This window comes from Scleropages formosus, chromosome 4 (genome assembly GCF_900964775.1).
Source record: "Scleropages formosus chromosome 4, fSclFor1.1, whole genome shotgun sequence".
Lineage (NCBI taxonomy): Eukaryota > Metazoa > Chordata > Actinopteri > Osteoglossiformes > Osteoglossidae > Scleropages > Scleropages formosus.
In genome coordinates this window covers 35,930,915-35,954,051 of record NC_041809.1, presented here as the reverse complement: position 1 = coordinate 35,954,051, position 23,137 = coordinate 35,930,915, and the positions used below count along the sequence as shown (strand labels likewise).

The 23,137-nt window shown below is 44.3% G+C and overlaps 1 protein-coding gene across 3 annotated transcripts in view; it reads left to right on the top strand.

Annotated features, from left to right (window-relative positions):
• camk2a (calcium/calmodulin-dependent protein kinase II alpha) overlaps window positions 1–23,137 on the top strand; it is a 62,839-nt gene that overhangs the window by 34,503 nt on the left and 5,199 nt on the right. For 2 of the 3 annotated variants that reach the window (XM_018752183.2, XM_018752182.2), the window contains exons 5-16: window positions 2,668–2,733; window positions 3,373–3,445; window positions 5,604–5,706; window positions 8,360–8,443; window positions 10,479–10,573; window positions 11,450–11,572; window positions 11,676–11,759; window positions 12,623–12,665; window positions 15,068–15,108; window positions 16,649–16,697; window positions 19,993–20,068; window positions 21,736–21,830. In XM_018752183.2, the coding sequence (XP_018607699.1) occupies window positions 2,668–2,733; window positions 3,373–3,445; window positions 5,604–5,706; window positions 8,360–8,443; window positions 10,479–10,573; window positions 11,450–11,572; window positions 11,676–11,759; window positions 12,623–12,665; window positions 15,068–15,108; window positions 16,649–16,697; window positions 19,993–20,068; window positions 21,736–21,830 (932 nt within the window). Of the gene's footprint in view, window positions 1–2,667; window positions 2,734–3,372; window positions 3,446–5,603; window positions 5,707–8,359; window positions 8,444–10,478; window positions 10,574–11,449; window positions 11,573–11,675; window positions 11,760–12,622; window positions 12,666–15,067; window positions 15,109–16,146; window positions 16,180–16,648; window positions 16,698–19,992; window positions 20,069–21,735; window positions 21,831–23,137 lie in introns of all 3 variants that reach the window. The other variant, XM_018752184.2, reaches the window with a different exon arrangement.

The following is a 23,137-nucleotide window of genomic DNA, read 5'->3' as shown; positions in this document are numbered from 1 at the left end:
TGAGTACCTCCTTTGCACTGGATGGAAGGATTATTATGGACTATTATTCCAATGATCTGATGCATATCTGCAGAGTATGAAGGCTATGGAACTGAATATGAAAGCTATGGAAATCACAACTTCTTAAAAGCATAGAACAAGGAAATGTGTTAGTCTTTGTATATTTCTGCAACTGAACCCATGGTTAAAAGGGGGTGAACCCAGGGGCTGCACTGAAACCTTCAGTTCGGCTTAAGAGTTAAGCAGGTGGACGATGTGTTGTGCTGTGTTTCCACACAAAGGCCTGTTCACATTGGAAGAGTTTTCATAAAGGTTCACTGCATGTGGGACATGAAATTGGCCTCCGCAGCTGCTATTAATTCCGGTTTCATTACTTACCGGTTAGGTTTGCTGTTCTGTCGCAACATGCGATGTGCAATGAAGTGAAACCAATCCTGAAGATTTGCCGAGGAGCTCTGAGTTTGAACATGTCCAGATACTTCAGGACTTTAGAAAGTATCTGCAGTAATGTTTGTAGAAAAGTCATGCATACATGTTGAATGCAATATACCTGTTGCATATAAGCACAAAGTGGTTTTGCTTTGGAAAAAGGACTGTGGTGGATTGACAACCAGTTTAAGCAGGTTTAAAGATAGTTGTTAGTTATAAAAAAGATTATTACGAAGTACAAAGTGCTTCTGCTATGGGGATGGCTGTTATGACTCTTTGTGAAGAATATTCATGCTCACAAGCAGTGTAATTACACTGTGAATGTTGAAAGGCAAAATACAGTTGACCCTTGAACAACACGGGGTTTAGGGGAGCCGACCCCACCCGCAGTTGAAAATCCACGTATAACTTTTGACTCCCAAAAACTTAACTACTAATAGCCTGCTGTTGACCAGAAGCCTTACTGATAACATAAACAATCAATTAACACGTATTTTCTATCTTATATAGTTTGTATAAGAAAATTTATAGAAGAAAAATCATTAAAAAGAAAATTTATTTACTGTACTGTATTTATTAATACTGTAAGTTTACATTGTCTGTTTACAAGATGAATCGTCTGCCTGTTTCTCTGTCGGTGACTACATCAACATTGTCTTATATGATACAAAACACTGTAGATGTTATACGTGTTACGTGTGTATTTTATGGTAGTAAATGATAAAATGGACTAGTATCTACATACATTTTATGCATTCCTGACATACCTAACTTTTTCTACATTTTTTCGATATTTCTAGGCTACACAGTTTGACTGCGAGTTTTTTCAAATTGTTACAAATCTCCGAAAAATTTTGCAATGTATTTATCGAAAAAAAATCCACATATAAATGGATTCGCGTAGTTCAAACCCGTGTTGTTCAAGGGTCAGCTGTAATTCGTATAACGAACAACAATACAGGCGGCCCACTGTGGCCTGATTCGAGCCACCATGCCTGTGGACTCTTCATACTGGTAACGGCAACCTGTACACAAAGTCTGTTTCATCGTGACCAAATATGAAATTACACAAGTGAGTATGTAGATGCTATGCATGAGTTGCATAGAGGTGCTCACTCTAGCCAAAACCAATCTTTAGGGCTCTGAAAAATTTAAAAATGTGAACATAAGCAAAGTGTTTATGAGATATTAGCTTCACTTAGAGAATGGACTTTGTTCCAGGGCATAAACAATTATGTGTATAATGAACATATGATTTGACCAGAGGCCTCTTTTGGGAACTGTGCTCTTCGTTCTGCTACGTTTCTATCTATGCCCCAGCTCAGTAATATGACAAGTCCAACTACCGGTGTGGTGAATTTGCCGTGAAATTTGCCTCATTTGATTGAAAATATTCATGAATTCAATTTTTTATAATAATTTAAAAAATCAGTGTAAACCTGGGAATTTTTTTCCGCCTGACTAACAGATCCAAATTTGGCAGAACATCCGACCTCGGTCTCATAAGAGCTATGACTCTGAGTTCCAATTAGATGTCAAAAATTATTCTAACATGGCCAGTTTCTGCATGTCTATGGAAGTATGAATATCCATCTAGGAGTTCAAATTTTTCACTGGAAATGCCAGAATAGTTCTTTCTTATTTTTGTCCAGCAATTTTTCAGTAATTCACTTTCATTTTCTTTATGTGCTATAATCGATTTAGAACGTGCTAGAGCATAAAGCAACAGAAATGTGTACACGTAATGATTAGCAAATGTTCTGTCAACACAGGATCTCCATCTTCTCAGATTGGCAAAAGTTATACAGAAAAATAGAAGTAAACACAGCACTTCCTAAACAAAAGTAATCTGAAAAAAGATTTGATCCTCTTTGTGATCATGGTGCATGAAGTTTGCATGAAGTTTGAAGCTGCTTTAGGATGCCAGTATTGAGTTTTTTGCAAAAACATCATTGATTTAAGTAATTTAAATCTAGGCTGGGTTAAATCAGTTCTGATTGATTTGCTTGGTGGAGCAGTAAAGAAAGGTGCCTCGACGTGTCCCTTCATACGTAAAACACTGATAGGACGTCGGATAAAAGAACCTTCCCCGAAACACCATAAAAACCCCGGGCTCGATCACTGATGTTCAATGACCACATAATACCATGCAGGATGGTGAAATTATGTAAATGAGGCGTTCACCTTGCCCTTGAGGTCACGTAACCAGAACAAATCCTGCTTCTTACTACTTTTCAGCGTGACGGGTGGAGAGCTCTTCGAGGACATCGTTGCCAGAGAATACTACAGCGAAGCGGATGCCAGGTAATTGGACCCCAAATGGCTTGTTTCAGTTTCCCTTGAAACCCCCACACACTTTTCAGATCCAACATTTAATATAATATTGCAAAATGTAACAATGTGCAAAGAACTTGTTCCACATGGATTGCAGAGGTGCGTAACGTTACCTATGGAAACAGCTGAGATTTTATTAGGGCTGTGGAAAAGAAGTGCTTTTTGGAGGAATCGGATATGCTGTTTACTGGATTTAGCTGTGACCCAGGTGTGGAACCCTTCTCTTCAGCAAGGAGCAAAGCGCTGAAAACAGATTTGGTTGCAGTGATTTGTAGCGAAGGGAAAAATGCAATTAATGGAGAGAATGAGATGCTAACACATGACCCCAGAGGTGCTGGATCATCCTTCGTGTTAATAAACCAAATATTTTTTAATCTCTGGGCCTCTCTAAATAACACCCACTTCTTCTTTTCACATTGACCAGAGGAGCTGAGAAGGAACAATTAATATCCTGCTTGTGCTCCCGTCTGCTGTTATTCCTACACAGAAATCAATCGAAGAAATGATTGCTGAAATTACAGATGGGAATAACAAAGCGAGTGCAAAATGATGTTGAAGTCGTCTGGATCAAAGTTTCCCCATCTACAACTTTTCTTATTTCCCACTTAGCCACTGCATTCAGCAGATTCTGGAAGCAGTTCTCCATTGCCATCAGATGGGAGTTGTTCACAGGGATCTCAAGGTGAGGCATCTTGTCCCTGTCGCTAAGCGGGCTGCGCAACTCGTGAAAAATCCTTAGAAAAACTGTACTTTACACACAAATTACTAGGAATAATGACACAAACCTGCATGTGAGCGCAGCAGATGATGGGAACAACAGCGTGCGGATTCAAGGTACTGTATGTTCTTTGACATGCACGTGTACTATAGGAATTAAAATCAGAGAAGCATTACTTGCACATTCCTTTCCGGCTACTGGGCTCGCCTCGTGTGTTCTACTCCTCTTCACCCCGATGCAACCCCCCCAACCCCAGACACAACTCCAGTCAGGGCAGTTTATCAGGCATTGTTAATTCCAGTTAATGGTATATGGTGTCTGCTAATTTATACTACAATTAATTAGCAAATTTGTCAATATGTCTAGGTATAGACTGCTGTGTGGAACTGAATTTCCTCCCGGGGATCAATAAAGTGTCTATCTATCTATCTATCTATCTATCTATCTATCTATCTATCTATCTATCTATCTATCTATTCCTCATCCAGCTGCAAAATATTTTTATGCCCCTGTGCTACTCTGCAACTTGTTGACGGTAGCAAAAATAATTTACCGCTGTATTGTGTTAACGGTAACCTACTGGCTGGATTATAGCTGCCATTTGTTGCCTGCGGGCTACTTCCTTCCCGAACGAAACCTCTCTGAGCTGCAGCGGCGAAACGCAGGTGTCGACTGCTTTGTATAGAAGCCTTTGTTAAACGAATCCGGTTAGTAAGAGAGCCACAGTAACGGAATAGATAAGCTGTGTTAGTTCTTTGCAAGAGCCGGGGAGCAGTGAGGGAGTCGACAGCAGTGCCTGCCCAGGGGCTCCTGGTGGGTGTCTCCCTCAAACCTTGCTATCACCCTCCGTGTACCAAACCCACCCCGAGGGAATGATGCTTGATGGAGCACGGTTGTTAGCTGGAACTGACACGAGCCTTCATAGGTGTCAGGACACACTTTTCCTGTCATTCCTTTGGATCCCAGCTCTGAGTACCCACTTTAGAGGCTCCCTTTAACCGTCTGATGTCGATTCTCACAATCTAGTACAGCAGAACATCCTTCGTGCAGGGTTTGTCTCCTTCTGACAAACTCCATTTCGTTCCTCAGGTTTGAACAAATGTAATCTTATTTAACAAATGTTTAAATGCACTGGAATGCATGTTGTTGTTATGTTCACATAAAGCCTGTTGGGTCTTTTTGCTTTCTCTGGAAACAGCAGAGGTCTGGTTATGGTCGAGTGTCAATTACCTTTGTATTTCCTATCAATTCTACATGCAGCTACCCATGTAATGTGCGCCAGTTTAAACAGCAGCATCAGACACACTGACTGTACTTTGAGGATCACGTGTCTGCTGTATCTTTGGCTCTCGGTCTCTTGCGGAAATACACTTTAATTTTCTCTCAATTGTACGTTGCTTTTGATAAAACCGTCTGCTAGATGAACAAAAGTACACGAGGATGTTGCACTCCGCGCTCCTGAGCTGCGGTGATGCTCGAGCGCCCGTGTCCCCCAGAAACGATCCGCACAAGTCTTACTTCCACAATCCACAGTTCCACCCAGTGTCATGTCACCCACGAGTGAATTTTGTCGGTCGGGAAACGGGTCGCAGCTCCGAGTGGACGTTCCGGGATGTACCTGTGTAAAAATGAGTACCAGCTGCCACCAAATCCTTCCCACACACAAAAGAAACACGTGCACCTGCATGCAGACACATAAGAAAGGCGCATGGAGACATACACAAACACGGGCACGTAGTGTCATTGCCACGAACACACGCACGCACACAGACACGTGTCCGCCCGGAGTCACGTGTATTCTGGCACGCTCTCGCGCACACCTCCGGTATAAATGTTTCGCTTTTCCTCGCGCTCGAGGATGCCAGCGAGAGGAGAGCGCGTGGGTGGATGTGTATGTGTGTGCAGGAGATGGCACAATATGCAAAGCGGCGAGGGACGGGTGGTGTTCGGCAGTGTGGGAGGCAGAGAGTGGGCGGTAGGAAATTTAACACTTGGAAGGGCTACAGCGGCGTTACCTAGAGTGGCGGTCACTGCCACAGAGGCCAGCTGTAGACCTGCAGATGGATCTGTGTCTGTCTGCTGTTCCTCAACAATTGCTTCTCTGCTCCCTGTCTGTCTGCAGCCCGAAAACCTGCTGCTGGCATCCAAGTCGAAGGGGGCGGCGGTCAAGCTGGCCGACTTTGGTCTGGCCATCGAAGTGGAGGGGGACCAGCAGGCCTGGTTCGGTAATGCGCTGCACCCAGCGGAGCTGCAGACTCAAATCCCACGATGCATTGCAAACCATCCCCAGGACATCTGTATCTGGCATATGTGCTCAGGACAACCTGCTGAATGTCCGGCAACCTCACATTAACCTTTCTATTGAAAATGGAAGAAAATGTGCTCTTTTCTTCTTTTTATCTACCTAAATCCAGACAAGGAAATCTAATTGTCTAATTGTATCTAATGGCAAATATAAAAAAAAGTAAAGGGTCTAGGAACACGTAACCCTCTGAGGACAAAGGGCTTTTTAAAAGCTTTATAATGTCTGTTATTTTTGAATTACCATTTCTGAATTGCATTAAAACATAAAATGAAAATGTCACAACAGGTCCTGTGAGACAGGGCGCTTCACCATGTCACCAAGGAGCATTTTTCTCTTTGTGTTGTGTCATGGGAGAAGCTGCCATGTTAAAGCAGCGAAAGGTCAGTGTGGATCAGTTTAAATGTTACGTGGTGGGCCTCATACACTCCAGGGAGCTCAGTCGAAATGCACTCCCACATAATGCTCTGGCTGTCTTCTACCGCACTCATTGTAGGGTAAAATGTGCTAAATAAAAATAAAGCTTTCAGCCTGCTCCCAGGCTGAGATAATGACATTTTAAATTTAGTCATATTGCTCTAATAGTCATACAGTATATGAAAGTTTTTAAGGACATACCATCTATAAGCTATGAGACAGGTTGCTTTTTTAAATGATGGTGTAAATTATGCTATGTCTAATCTGGCCCCACCTAAATTCCTGTTATAGTACATTTACCAGACTACCTGCACTAGTACTATTTGTGTAAATCAAAAAGTAAAACCAGAACCGTACGATTCAATGGCAATATACCACAGTAAATATGAATTTCTATGTTTTTCAACACCCTTTGAAGTTTGGTTACAGTTTGTTTGTTAGGAATCTGTGTGCATTTAGCACTCTAAAATGAAAACTTTAAAATTTATTGCTTCGAAACATGACCAGGATGAGTGCTCACACTCCGTGACTCCAACCTCTTCCGGAAACATATGAGAAGAGAACTACATTTACTCAATGCCATTCTCAAAGAAACTTTCAATTATTCGCCTGTTCATACAGCTGGGTAACTTTACTAGAGGAGTTTAGGGTAAGTACCTTAGTCAAGGGTCCTACAGGTGGAGGTGGGATTTAAACCTGTGACTCTTAGATCCAAAGGGAGCAGCACTACCTGCTATACTACCAACACTCCTTTTATAGCAGATGGTTCAGTATAATTATAATCACTTACAGAGTTTAAACTTAGAGCTACTGTGAACTGATCGGTCCCAAGAATCACGGGACTCATTTTCCTCCTGGACCAAATCAATGAGCCATTTTTTTCTCCCGAAAGGCTCAGCAGAACTATGAAGGAGAAAAAAAACAGTTTTATTGTTTGCTGAAACACTTTGCAGAACCTCCTGTTTCCTCGCTTGCCAGACGCGTCACCCAGAATGTCAGATAATCATGTTACGCACATAACGTGGATCATTATTTTCATTAGTGAAAACGAGTGCGGAATTTCATACCAGAGTTGTCCTTTTGCTTCTGGGTATAAATGTTGATATGAAAGAGTGCTGGAGATATTAAACATGAACCTCTGAGGACCACTACTATCTCTCTGCGTTTAATGAAAAAAGAGTGTGGAATTAATCCTGGGTTGAATCCAGACTTCTCCACAAAATACCCCTTTATTGCAGTGAACCCCTTGTTCAGCTGGACATCCTGACTCCTTGGGTCTGGTTTAATTTCCCAGTGTCGGAGCTACACTTTTATATTACTGTGCTTCTTTTTTTATATTGTAGACCTCAGCAATAAATCCATCCCTAAAAACGTTCTGCAACCCTCTTATTGTCACAAAGACAGGTATTGAAAGTAACAGCCACGGAGGACTGAGCTGTTAAAAAAAAAAAAAGATGAATAAAGAGGTGACAGGAACTTAGAGTAACAGTTTATTTTCACTTCTGAGGTGTGAGGGTAATTATGCCAGTTGTATCTTTGAAATCTGTCAGGTCTCTTATAGAGGTACCGGCTACGAAGGGTGCAATTTGTGCTCCACACCTAAAATTAAATAGTAGTGAAGATGGTGGAGGGACATACTATTAGATGCCATTAGTCTAATTATACTTTATTTTGCTCCTCATAAAGATAGTAATCAAGCAGGTCATTTTAATAAAGTGGCAATTCTTATGTTATAATCTCACTGCAGAATGTAGAGTTCAGAACCTGTTTGCTTAGAATTATGCACTTTTGCACATTATCTGCTTTAACAAAGTGTTCATTTTTGTTTTATTTCATGCTCAGATTAGGCTAATGTGCATGTCTGTCCGCCATAAAAGTTGAAAACTGTCATTTCGGAAGATAGTAGATCACGGTAGGCTGAAGTACATTCGCACCTAACTCTACTAGTTGACTATCCAGTTGCTAGGCCTCTTTACACGATGGTTGGTGTACAAAAGTGATCCACTGAATTTCACACAGTCGTTAAACTACTAAGTACTAAAATCATAAGGAAATGACGGCTATACAATGGCCTGTTCTTCATCAACTTCCATGTGCATTTGGTTTTGAGTAACGTGTGAAGGATGAAGTTCTCTATGTCTGTATCCACATGCACGTAGGCTTTGCGGGAACCCCTGGATACCTGTCCCCCGAAGTTCTGAGGAAGGACCCCTATGGAAAGGCTGTGGATCTCTGGGCCTGTGGTGAGTGACCGCACTGTCCTGACTCTGACCCTACCTTCCCCACGTAAGCCCTGCACCATAACATGCCGAAGCACAGAATAGTCAACAGTCATAATGCTGCTTTGTCACCATTTGTCCTTTTGTTCTAAATTCCTTTTTTGAAAGTAGATGCTCGAAAAAGGAAGGCAGAAGAAAAGGGAAACAGCAGTACAGTAGTTATCACCTTTACCTTTGGACCCAAAGGTCACAGGTGCAATCCCCCTGTCTGGTTGTAGTACCCCTGAGCAAGGTACTTACCCTAAATTGCTCCTGTAAAATTACCCAGCTGTACAAATGGGTAAATAATTGTAAGGCACCTTGGAGAAAAGCATCAGCTAAATGAATAACTCTAGATGTTTCCTATGTCATAAACATATTTTAGTATTCATCTTGTGTCTCAATAATCCAACCCAGGGCAGCTCAGATCCATATTCTCTTTTCAATTCTAATAGTCACCTGTTGGAAAGTGGGCAGAGTCACGCAGAGGTAGCAGGATGGTGCTCATCTCAATTTTTCCCTGTTGTAGCAAGTTCTTCTGCTGCTTCCCAGCCATGTGAAAATAGTTGCTAGATATAGATACAGATGTGGTCTTTGTGTCTTCTCCAGATGGTGGAGGTGCTTTAAAGATTTATATTGCCCCAGATTTGTTTCATTTCAAGACTTAATAAATGGCCATTAATGAATAACTTGGCATTGGTCAAAATTGGCACCAGAATTGCCTATTAGTGCCATTAGACACATTCCCACTTTGGGTAACGCAACTGTTGCTGCTAAGCTAATCAAATGCAACATTTCAGCCTGTATTGTATAGGGGTCATGGTCTATTGTATGTTTTTATTTTGAAGACAAAGTGATGCAAGGACATTTTGTGAACGTGTGCTGGATGAGGACAGCGCTTACGGAAAGGCACATTGATGTGGTGGTTCATCGCAGTCGGTTATACATCAAGTCAAAGAGATTTTCTGTGTGAGCTTTTGCGAGTGGGCGGCGAAAAGAATATGTGCGTTTCAGCCTTTATGTTCCATCCTTCCCCTTATGGTCTGCCGAAAGGGAAGAACACCTACACACCATGTCACTCCTTCAGAAGGAGAAAGAGAAAAGGGACGTGACAAGCAACAAAGAAAGAGTTACCGCTCTGTGCAGTAGCTGCGCTAGGAGACACCTGGGGGTCAACCGTTACAGCTGCACTCTCCTCGGTTTCACATGAAACCACTGGGCCGGACAGCTGCGAAAAGCAAGTGCCGATTGTGCCACCCTGGTTCTAAAGCATGTCTTTGGAAATATATCCACGTGAAAAAAGGCACGTAAAACCCGAGGCTCAGCAGGCCTGCCGTTGGAGGGAGGCAGGCTCCGAGACACACCGCTGGTGGGTGAAGGTGTGGGTGTGTGTACGTCGGCGGCTAGCACATGGCTCGGTTCCCTGACAAAAAGCTGCTGCCTGGTGGCCAATCCTCCTCAACAGAAGACTATTTTTGTCTGATAAATAAAGCTTAAAGCTACAATGGACAAAAACGAGAGGGTCCGTGATCTTCTACGCCACCAAGAAACAACACCAGTCAGGCACGGGGTCCAGCGTTTTTTAACGAATAAACTTCGGTTTCCAAGAAGGCGTTGCCTCCCTATTGTCTGTCATTGATGCCATTCATCTGAGAACCTTGTGAATGACTTGTGGTTGCACCTTCATTTTGAGATCAACTTCCACACTGTAAATGAGGGTGATCCCAGGTTGTCATTGAAGGTGCCATTGCAGCACCTAGCTGGGCGTTTCTTTGATGGGATGGTGCTCCACAGGATGATAAGCTTGTGCTGTTCGCATAGGCTAATCAGAGACTGAATGATTCGTGGACATCTTCCTTTACCATAGAGGAAGTGCACCAATCCAACCATAAGCACCTAACTCCCCACCGCACAAGAGTCCATACTGATAGCCTTTCTTACATCACATTTATTAATAACCGTTGACTAGATACTCTGTCGGACATCTAATGATCATGTTAATTCCCACCCCTCCACCTAGGTGTTATCCTTTACATCCTGCTTGTGGGCTATCCTCCGTTCTGGGATGAGGACCAGCACCGTCTGTATCAGCAAATCAAGGCTGGGGCCTACGATGTGAGTGACTCATCCCTTGGCTGAGGAACACTGGAATGGCCATCATGAGAGGACACAGGAAGCCTCAAGAGACTGAAATTATCATTTACACGAACATCTATATTAGCTATCTAGAGAACTGTGAGGGTGCTGCTCTAGGGCAGCATGGTGGCACAGTGAATAGTGTTGCTGTCTCATAGCACATGGGTAGCGTGAGAGAACGTGGGTTTGATCCCCACTCAGTCTGTGTGGAGTTTGCACATTATCCCTGTGTCTGCATGTGTTTACTCTGGGTGCTCTGGTTTCATCCCACAGTCCAAAGACATGCTGTTCAGGTTCCCCCATAGTGTGTGTGTGTGTTCCACTGATGTATGGATGAGTGACCCATTGTAAGTAATGTATCTAGCAGTGTAAGTCACAGCAGTAAATAAGGTGTGTGGGCTGATAACGCTACGCAGAGTTCATTGCAAGTCACTTTGGAGAGAAGCGTCTGATAAAAAAATGTAATGTATGTGGCATTTAAACACTAAGCAGTCTTTCAGTTCAGGATGAAAGAAATTCTTAACTCAAAATAGCAACCAAACTATAGTACAGCGTTAAAGAGAAAGAGGTTGCTGTCCTGAGAATATTAGAATTGTACAATGTCTGAGGTCCTAATTGTCCATTCATTCTAAAGACATGCAGTATGCTTTACTTCAAAATGTACAGAATGCATGAAGGTCCATGTATCCATTTCCTAAACTACAGCATATGTATTAAATTCATTCTATATGCAGCTCATTATTTGTTGTACAGTTTTTAATGTACACTTCCAAGAAATCTGCCTTCAGCAGACTTGCCTCCCAACCCACATTGCTATTCTGTGTTCCTCTCCCCATTTCTCCGTCTCCTCCCCAGTTCCCTTCCCCAGAGTGGGACACCGTCACTCCTGAGGCCAAAGACCTCATTAACAAGATGTTGACCATCAATCCTGCAAAGCGCATCACTGCTTCTGAGGCACTCAAGCACCCCTGGATCTCGGTGAGCGCTGAACAATCCGTCTCAGTTCAACTGTGAGAAAAGCACCACTTGATGGTGGAGGACTGTATCTAACCCCCCATCCATTGTTTCATCCTCCACCCAGCACCGCTCCACCGTGGCATCCTGCATGCATAGGCAGGAGACCGTGGAGTGCCTGAAGAAGTTCAATGCCAGGAGGAAGCTGAAGGTACTGGAGTGGTGGAAAGGAAGATGAATGGGTGGGGGTTCAGCTTTGTGGAAATGTCTCGGAAGTGGCTGAGGCTTTATCTGGAAAAAGGCTTCAGGATGACAGTGGCACAGCAAACTAAGGACTTGCTGAAACACTTGTGTTTTTGGTGACATATGGCTTATCTGGAACAGGAAAGAGGGACTTATTTCTGAAGGAACATCTTTTACTTTTATTTTAGTAATATTTTATTATTGATATGGGCTTCAGAAAAAGCTGTTTGGTTTCTTTTGTAATTCTACATGTAATGGTACTCTTGCCATTTTGCTGAAAATAGTAACTCAAGACTTATTCCAGCTTTTGTCAAAATACGTATATTTTTACGCTTGTGTAAAACTGTAATTCCTGTCTAACGCTGGTCTTCTCACCTTCTTTGTATTTCAAATCTGAATGAACTCAAAGCAAACATCAAATGTGCTCATAAACCAGACCTTTCCTAGTGGACTTTTTCTCCTCTTGGTGATGTCCTTTTAATGTCAGTTGGCAGTATCTTCCATAGACCGTTTGCCGTTTGTTTCTGACTGCTCCCTGTGGCATATGAGCATTCCTGTTTCTAGATGGGATGACGGGTAGCATAGTGATTAGTGCTCCTCCCTTTAGACCCAAGGGTCACAGGTTTGATGCTCCCCTCTGGCTATAGTACTCTTGAGCAATGCCTTTACCTGAGGATTACCCAGCTGTATAAGTAGGTACTAACTGCAAGTTGCTTTAGAGAAAAACATCTGCTAAATGAAAAAATGTCACTATAATCATTGTAAAACATTTGAAGACATCACCATTCTGAGTACACTGGAACACATGTATTTGTGGTTTTTTCTTTCCAGGGTGCGATTCTTACCACTATGTTGGCAACACGGAATTTTTCAGGTAAGAGCGGAAGACAACCTTTTCGACATGATCTAACCATGACGTGAATGTTGGTGTTGGCGTTGGGCAAATATTCCCCATTACCACAGGATGTAGGTAACACTTTTCAAAAAACAAGTGAAACACTACACATGCACAGCAAACAGCTCAACAGAAGTAGACGTTGAGAGTGAGCTTCAGGAACCTTGAAGATGCTCTTTCTGATTGTTACTGCGGTGCCTCGTGTTCATAACTGTTCCGCAGTGATATCCTTTGAAACATGTTGCTCTGATTCATCAGCATGAAATGCAACTGCCCTTATTCCTGCTTTCTCTCGTGAGAGACACGGCCCAAAATCAAAATGGAAAACGGTATGGAAAATGATCTGTTTCACAGACCACCCGAGAAGGTAATCTCCAAATAGTCATCCAGCAAAATTAACCAGTTATTTGAAGGAATGCTTTCTGCTTCCATGGGTTGCAAGCACAATGACTTGAAAGTTGGTGGCCATCGACCATCTGTTCGAGGGAGCTATTCATCTCGATTTGGATTGTCGCTTGACAAAGGTGCGTGCGGGGTAGCCTGTCGCTGCTGCCCACTCACTGCAACAGAGCCATCTGTTCTGACGGCACCGGTGCCGCTGCCTACCCTGCAGTGCAATACCAATTCAAGTGCACAGGGTGCTGCAGCGGAGCCAAGAGGAGGTGCACAGGGGATGGAGTGAAACACTGTTTATCAGTATCCAAGGGCTGGGGACGCCCTGAGTGAAAATCATGGCCATTTGCGATGAGTAAACACCTCGATTCAGACATTTAATTGATTTTATGAAATTAAAGGCACAGTTCTGAGTGGAATTTACTTCTGTTCAAATTAAAGGTTACTCAATATGCAGCAAACGAAGAAGGACTACTGGGAGCCCATGTGTTTGCTGCACAGTTGCTTGCTATACTTTGTATTCTACTGGTGAGATGTGAGCTGGAAAAATGCAAAGTACAGTGGAACTGAACAAAGGTGCTGCCAGGGATCCACAAGCGCAGACCTTGAGGTCTATTCAACCATATCAGACACTGGAGATCCGTGGTCGAAGGTGTCAGGATTCACTATCGGGGTACTTATCCTAGGTACGTGTATCTCAAGCGAACTGGCAGACCTGCAGCCCATCACCCCATCCTCCTGCTCTCCGAAGCCTTCCAATGTCAAACACCAACTTTGCTATCCAGGACTCAGGGACCCGCTGCATCTCCCCCGGGGTCCAACTTTCAAGAGCCTGCTGTTACACAGAGCTGCTGAGGCATGGGGATTTGGGGAGTGCAGTCCCAGTGCCGGGCATTCTTTGACACTACTGGAATTTCATACTGTCCAGAATAGATCCGCCCCCCACCTCCCAGGGAGTCTACATGTCAGTCCGACTCTCCGGCTGTTTCCCAGGGGGAACCCATAGAGGCAAAGAAGCCGCAGAGGTGCCTCTAAACATAACCCCTGTCATTTGGCTCTCCATGGACTCTGCTAGCGTTTACCCCCTGTGGATAACCAGAGCTCAGTCGCTGTTAGGTCTTCCTCCTGTCCCAGGTTCACACCGCAACGGTGACTGCAAATCAGCTACTTTCCATTTATGAAGCCTCTTTCCTTGGACGTTGCTTTCTTGAATTACACTAAGACAGGGATCCAGCAGCACATGCGGCGAACTCTGACATGTGCCCTGGCCCTCCCATTCTGCACAGACAGCCATCCAGCTTAGGAGAAAGCGAACGCTTGAGGTCGGAATGTTACATACCCCCACCCCCCAAACCCCCATCCAAGTGGACAGTCTCCGTGACATCCATCCAGAGCAAGGCTAAAATTAGCAAAGTGCTGATAAAAATAAAAGGGAAAACACCCTCGTGCAGCTGTTAGAAAAGGGATATAAAATAAAATATGACTTTGCAGTGGGTGAGGGAATGTTCTCCAAGATATTGTGGCAGGAAGGACTGGTTGTGATGGCGCGCATAGCAATTTAATGACTCAAGAGCTCTTGCTGGACTTAAGTTCTTGATAAATGCTGATTAAGTTCACGATTTCATCATCCAGCCACGTGCACCTCATCTATCGAGTAGGCCGTCTTTGGATGTTCTGAGGATTTATTACCTCATTTCCCCAAAGGACAAGAATTTTGTTGCTAATAATCAAATGGACTGTTAAATTACGTTTTCCTCAAAGACAGATCGTGGAATCTTGGAAACTGTGTGACGGTTCAAGAATAGACAGGAAAATTGTGAGGAAAACTGCAATATTCTTTTTTTTCGCTCCACCAGTATCTTTTGCAGCCTCGGGACTTTGTCAAGTTCCATGAATTGACACTGTCGCAATGCATTTTGCTCTTCTTTTTGGGGCATTTCTGCCCATCTTCATTGCTGTCTCTTTGTTTTTCCTTATTTTGTGCTCAGGAGGCAAGAGCGGGGCTAACAAGAAGACGGATGGAGTGAAGGTAGGGAGAAAACACAACTTTGACTTTTGGACCAGTGGGGATCGAGTGTATTTGAGAAGGGAATTGCACTACTCCGCTGTTACAAACTTCAAGTTCACTGTACAAATGTTGCCTTTGCTTTTTATATAATAGATATAATTTTCTTAACTTCTAACTTCTTTTTCGTTAAACGAGAGCACGCAAAACAGTTTTTGTTGCAGTGCTGTTACAGCAGTTCACTAGCAAATGCTGCAAGGTTTAAAATGCCACGTAAAAGTTGTGCTTCAGGCTGGCTTGTTGACCTTGCTATTGTACCCTTAAAACAGGCAATGAAACCAGATTGCTGAGTAAAGTACCTGGATACATTTATGGAAAAAAACAATAATCTCTGTCTCTAAAGCCTGCTTAGACCGAAGGGTTGAATATACAGCAATAATAAATGAGCGTATTGTCCGAGGGCCGAGGAATGCCGGGCACAACTGTGAGACCTGGCGACCCGTCAGCCTCATGCGCTGCCTGCAGACCCAACACTCAGAACCCCCACTTTCTGTACCAACCAGGTCACACAACACACCTTAAGGCTTAGCTCTGCCCTGAATAAATGTTGCCGTGTTTCCTCATTTAGGGCCATTCTCACGGGAGAGGGTCTGCGGCCGAGCGTGCGCGTTTGTGTCTGTGAGAGCGTGTCGGCTAAGGGAACGCTTCGGTCCTCCAGCAGCTGTTTCCTTGGGGGGCTCCTGAGGGAAGAGTGCGGTGCCACTGGGGAGCATCTGCCAGGAATTCCAAGCAGGATGGCGGCCCCCGAACAGATCGTTGAATGCTAAGTCCCTGTGCGCTTTTCTCAAAGGCATTCCTCACCGACCGAACCTAGAAATCCCCAGGAGCTGGAGAAACGAATGGGCAGGTGTTGTCCTGCAGCGCAGAGACATCCACATGCAAAAACACAACAGCACGGCGCTCTTTGCTTCCTCCCCGTCCGGCGCCCCGGCCTCAGCTTTCATCCCGTCATCAGCCTTCATCAGTCTCTTTCTGTCTAACGTCTTCTCATTTCTCTTCCAGAAAAGGAAGTCCAGTTCCAGTGTCCAGCTGATGGTGAGTGTGTCCCCTTACCCCAGTGTGTGGCACAATAGTGGCCCGATTTCCCACTTGACAGGAAAATGGTCATCAACACCAAACTTCTCCAAAAATTCAACAAAAGTGCAATTCAAAGCGGAGCTGGACTTTCTTTTTCGGTCTTTCATTTTAAATGTTGCCAGTGCCATTGCTTTTATGGCTTGCGCTTGACTGCCGCTGCACACCAAGAGTTTTTCCAACACAGGTGTGAACCGATCACCGCCAACAACCCCTATTTCTGCACTGCTGCGCACTCCCAAAATAATAACCCTTGGGGCTGTTTTCTTTGAAGGTGCAGAGCTCCTTTAGGAGGGAAAGAAGCAGCTGAAGCCTTCTTTTGGGCATTTGTGCTGGAATCTTGAGAGTCAACTTGCGTTCTACAAGCCACAAATGGTCCTGTCCAAACCGTGTCTAGGGTCCTAAAGCTGTTCCTGTCCCTTACTTCCAGGAATCCTCTGAGAGCACCAACACAACCATTGAGGACGAGGACACCAGAGGTAAGGCCGTCAGTTGCCTGTTCCAGCTGAATATGCAATAAATCTCTCCTTTGAAAAGAGCAGATGAGTACTAGGGACAACTGGTAGTGTAGTGATTGGACGCACTGCCTTCGCATCTGAAGGTTGCCCGTTCAGATGTCACCTGTTGCTATTGAGCAAGGTACTCACTCTAAATTTCTCCAGTAAAATTACCCACCAGGATCAATAATTGTAAGTTGCTTTGGAGAAAAGTGTTGGGTAAGAGTACTGAGTGATCAGCTCATTATTAGCATCTCGAGGATGTAGTTCCAGCAGAAAGGCGTTGCGTTCTGTCTTTCACTCAGCGCAAAAGTGATGCTTGATATCGGTAAAAATAGCTTCTATGCTCTTCCTTAGGTTACAGGTTACTGACAGCTCACTTGCAGCCAAATACACCCTCTCCCACTTGGCACTGGGTTTTGTCATGCTGCCGTGGAACCTGTGAACAGCGAAGCCTCTTTGGAAAAGTACCTTCAGTTCCCTTGAACAGCTGTCCACGAACAAACGAAAGTTGGCCGCTTACGTAACGGGTAGTGTTACTTCACCGCGCCGCTGAATGCGAACTTCCCACATTTTATATTTCAGGACTGAACTTCTTAGTCACAGCAACTGTGCATCAGTACATCAGCTAAACATATTTTCAGAAACGACATGAAGGCATATGTTCTACAGCATTTTTTCGAACCAGAGCCATGCATTTACAGTAAAGACATATTTTAACTCAAACTGCTCACTTGGTATAAAGAGGAAAAAAAAATATATATAAATATATATAGAGAGGGGGTGCGGTGGTGCAGTGGGTTGGACCGCAGTCCTGCTCTCCGGTGGGTCTGGGGTTCGAGTCCCGCTTGGGGTGCCTTGCGACGGACTGGCGTCCCGTCCTGGGTGTGTCCCCTCCCCTTCCAGCCTTGCGCCCTGTGTTGCTGGGTTAGGCTCCGTGACCCTGTATGGGACAAGCAGTTCTGAAAATGTGTGTGTGTGTGTGTAAATATATATATAAACACACACAAACAGAGTATATAGGAAATCCTATTTTCTACTTGGGGGTGCAGTAACGCAGCGGCTTTGGCTGGGTCCTGCTCTCCTGTGGGTCTGGGGTTTGAGTCTCGCTTGGGGTGCCTTGTGACAGACTAGCATCCCATCCTGGGTGTGTCCCCTCCCTCTCCAGCCTTGGGCCCTATGTTGCTGGGCTAGGCTCCAGCTCGCTGTGACCCCACTTGGGACAAGCAGTTTCAGTCAATGTGTGTGTGTGTTTTCTACTTTACTTGAATCACTTACATACGCCCTCTATCATTATATCATTCTGTCGGAATATAGTTTACTTCTTGCGGTATCTCAACGAAAGGACTTGATTCATTATCTTACCTACAATTTTTTTTTTTTTTTTACATTTATTCATTCAGCTGACACTTTTCTCCAAAGCAACTTACAATGTAAATCTTAGAATTATTTACTCATCTATACGGGTAATGTTACTGGAGCAATTTAGGGTAAGTACCTTGCTCTAGGGCACAACAGCTGGAGGTGGGAATCGAACCTGCAACCTTTGGCTCCGAAGGCAGTAGCTTTAAACTGTCCCTTTCCTGAGGATCATTAAGAGGTACAGTGCTCTGTAATCTGACAGAATGTGTAAAAATGGAAAAGGGATGCCTCTAAGGTCCGTGTATGTTGTGTTCATTCGTTTTTTTTCTTCAGTATGAAAGCAGAAAAATTCAAAAAATGGCTTTTTATTGTTTCTGAGCACACGCACGCAAAAAGGACTTGTTTATTCATTTTCTCTTTCCGTTAAATCATACAAAGTGTAGAAATCAAAATCTCACAATACCAAATACGATAAATGCCCTAAAGTGCACCATATTTCCAATCTAACAAGTAGCCTAACCTGGAAGTAAAAGTGAGCTTCACCTGGTTAAAAAATGGTTTTTAAACATAGTTAATTCATAATTTGTTTTTTATTTTTAAAGCAAAAAATTAAGGAAGACACTGAAATTCGCACTTTGTTTTTCAATTTCGAATAAAAAATCAAATGAACGCAATGCACGCAGACCCTCCAAAGAGCAAGTTGACGTGAAGGAATCCGTTCTCTGCCACATAAATGGCCACTGAGTTTAAGAAACGCTGCCAAACGGCTCAGTTCAGTGTGTTTATTTACCTGGCGTGTCAAACAATGCCACCTGTGCTCAGATGGTAAGAACCAGCTACTGAAACGTTAGTGAGTGTCAAAGAGTCTGAATGGGTTGAGCTTCAATGTGGGAGCCGGAAACAACGTCCACTGAAGAGGAAGGTTGACGGGTGACCTCACTGTGGAGATCTGACCTCTAGGCAGCCGTGTATTTGACAGTACGTTTGGCTCATGCCTGCTGCCCTACATTCTGGAGGGTACCTGACTCTGGTGGAAGTGGTTTGTGGGCTGATTGCCGCTCTTCCTCCAGGTGCTGAGAGCAGGGCTGAGGATGCTGGCATCATGCGTACACACACTCCACCTCCATCTCCTACACAAACTCGCTGGAGACGCGTGCACCACGGCAGCCTACAGCAGATGTTTAGTGTACATTTTTAAATGTTGCGGAACTCTCTAACAGCTCTTTGCCTAAAATGTCAGCATTTATGGTTTGATTTAGGGGGTGTGGGTTGGCGTAGTGGGTTGGACCGGGTCCTGCTCTCCAGTGGGTCTGGGGTTCGAGTCCCGCTTGGGGTGCCTTGCAACGGACTGGCGTCCCGTCCTGGGTGTGTCCCCTCCCCCTCCGGCCTTACGCCCTGTGTTGCCGGGTAGGCTCCGGTTCCCCGCGACCCCGTATGGGACAAGCGGTTCAGAAAATGTGTGCGTGTGGTTTGATTTACTTGGACAGTTGATATTGTACCACTCACTAAGACTTTGTATTAGAAAATTGTGATTCTGGATTCAGTTCATATTAATTTAAACCAAAATTCGGTGATATACTTCTCTAAATATGAAAATAATCAAAGCAAGGCTGAATGCCTTATGGGGGACATGGTGGTGCAGCGGGCTTGGCCGGGTTCTGCTCTCAGGTGGGTCTGTGGTTTGAGTCCTGCTTGGGGTGCCTTGTAATGGACTGGTGTCCCATCCTGGGTGTGTCCCTTACGCCCTGTGTTGCTGGGTTAGGCTCCAGCTCGCCGTGCCCCGCTCGGGACAAGCGGCATCAGTCAACGTGTGTGTGTCTGTGTCTGTGTGTAAATGCCTTATCATTCCTTTTTATCTCCAAATTTACGCTGCTGGACTCATGTTCCATGCTAATAGTCCCTCCGTGTTTTGCAGTGAGGAAGCAGGAAATCATCAAGGTGACGGAGCAGCTCATCGAAGCCATTAGCAATGGAGACTTTGAGAGCTACGCGTAAGCGGCCATCCTTCTCAACGCACACTTCCATCGGAACGTCACGTTATACAAAGCAACAGTTTTGTATTTGTTCGCTTTTTGCTGACATCTGATTCAAATGAACTCTCTGACATCAAAAATGTGTTTCCTTCAAGCCCAGACAGCATCCATGTGACACTAGAGCCGTGTGACTCAGATCAAAACCAGGAATATACAATAATACATTAACCATACTGGTCATGTTAATTTTTATTTTATGCTCAGTGCTCAAAGGAGCAGAATCTTACATGACTGAAGCGGCTGCTGTTCTCAGAATGAGGACAGGATATGGGATTTACTCACACACTGAGGTTTTTAACACGGCTTGGACTTTCACTCTCACGCCATCACCTGGGTCAGATACATTTGGGGTGGTAAATGTTGCTTCTCATTTGGTTGCCCGCTACGTGCCGTTTCCTCTCTGTCTTGATGCCAGGGAAGAATGGCGAAAAACCACAAGTGCAAGAGAGCGAGAGACAGAGAGAGAGGTGTGACGGTAGGGAGCAGGTCGCGTCTCGTAAACACCATCACCTGGCAAGAAGGAGCGGAAGGAGCGACTTCTTGTTTTTGCCCTTTTTTGCACCTCTCGCAGGCAGCCGACATGAACCTTTGAATCGCAACTCTTACTCGAGCACAATGCCAACACGCTATTCGCAGATTGTGATTAGAGTTTGGTTAAGTAATACGGTATTAACGTCGAATTTTAACAGACTCAATGAATACTAAAGCGTGAGTAATACCCCTACATTGATGTACATGTTTTCATACCATGAGGTGCCTGAGAAACTTGAAAAAAATAAAATGAGGAATTTATGGGAAGTTCACAATCCTGCCAGGTGGATCCTAGGAGCTGTGTGGGCAGATTCAGCTGAAATGTCAAGTGGAAAAGCTGAACTCCGATGTCCTTCACTCTCGCCAGGCTGTGCGCCGACACCGGCTGCATGAAGCCAACCGTCACCTGCTCTGGTCCTTCTCTTGCCACCCAAACCGTCTGACGTTCTTCCTGCGCGGTTGCGCACGGCAGCTGCTTCATGCAGAGCCAATGATTAAGACATTTTTCCAGTTTATCGCTCACCCATAATGTTTTTAATGAAGGAATTTCCCAAAAGGGCGTTGGAAAATGTGAAGGTCACGTTCTGCCACCACTCAGTAGACAGAATGTGATGGGTCACACACTGGATGTGAAAACTAAGTTGCACTGCAGTAATGTTTGGACCTCGATATACCGTAGTATAAAATTTACAGTGATAGATTACATGTATTTACAATAGATTGCTTTAAGCATAAATGGTACAATGCAAATAAATGTTTGTTTTCCTCTCATTAACTTCTGTTTCAGTTCTGCGTTTTAAGCTGCAGGAAGGCTTTGATTTACATTTAAGTATTATTTCTTTAACGCGTGAAAACACCTGCTGCAGTGTGTAATGGGTCTGGAGCAAAAGGCAGGTCAGCTGAGTTCACAGTTACACGAAAAACGATGTAGATGTAGCATTTTTGTGACTTAAAAATAATGCACAGACTGGACAGCAAAGCACATTGAGGATTTAGTGGTCCTCTGTGCCTGTGTGTGTGCGTGTGTGCACATGCGCGTGTGTGCGTGCGCTAATGACATCGGTGCTCTTTACCTCCGACCCCTTTGTGTGCAGAAAGATGTGCGACCCCAGTGTGACAGCCTTCGAGCCCGAGGCCCTGGGCAACCTGGTCGAGGGTCTGGACTTCCATCGGTTTTACTTTGAGAACTGTAAGCCACTCAGCTCTCCCCTTTGTGTGACATGCTGAATGGGAGAAGGCGCATGTAGGCTGCCCTCAAAAGGCTTTCAAAAACACACTCAAATAGCTGTGACCTATATCTTTCTACAAGTCATGGGTGGCTCAGTGAGTAGCGCTGCTGCTTTGCAGCGGCTGGGTGGTGGGAGACGATGTGGGTTTGATCCCCACTTAGTGTGTCTGGAGTTTGCATGTTCTCCCCATGTCTGTGTGGGTTTCCTCTGGGTGCTCTGGTTTCCTCACACACTCCATAGACTTGCTGTTCATCCATAGTGTGTGAGTGACAGAGAGAGAGTGTGTGTTCTACTGATGTATGGATGAGTGAGCCAGTGTAAGTAGTGTATCTAGCAGTGTAAGTCACCGTGGTGAATAAGGTGTGTGGGCTCGTAACACTCCATAGTTTGTTGGAAGTTGCTTTGGAGAAAAGCGTCTGATAAATGAATACATGTAAGCCTCTTCCCAGACTCCCCACCCTTCAAAAGGGTCAGTTTCCAGCACTCGACTGTTATAATTTCTTTAGCCGATGAGAAGGAACTCAGAGCCTTGTGCGCAAAGGCAGAACGTTAAAAGACAAATTGAAAACGAATGCAATTCTCATTAGTTAAAGTGGTGTTTCCAGTCATGCTTCGCTGCAAACACCGTGTCTTATTGGGCTCGTGATATTGCTTGTGGGATTGTTTAAATGGCAAACTTTGCATTTAACTGACCATTTCAATGGTTTGATGTTTGTAAGTATTCCCAAAAGAAGAGGAAACGGTCTTAATGGGACGGAAACGAGCAATTAAAGCGAGAGAGAGAATCCGGTGGAAAGACATTAATGCAAGGATACACTCAAGTGAATTCTGTGAAGAGAAAAAAAAAACACCAATTAACTTAGTGTACAAACCCTGTAGATCAGAAACAAAATAAATATGCTACAGAACACAATGCAACGTGCATGGGCTGTTAATGTTGCAGTTTCGTTTTTATGGGAACACCAAAACATTCTGACCACAGTTTTATCACTTCCATCCAGCAGTAGCAGCACATCCTGTACTGCAGGGTCAAAAGGGTTTTGCTCACGAGATTTTTCTAATGGCTCTTAGTGGAACGCAAGGCCAATTTATTTGGAAGGATTTACATGCTGACACCTGATCAAGAAGAAGAGGGAATCTGAAAATGTGCAAAGCTTTAAACACTGCAGCACATTGATCTTATGTAATGCTGGAGCTTTTATTCCAAGAACATTGATCTTGGAGGTTTTCTCCATTACGAGTTTCTGTTTTACTGTAACAACGAGCA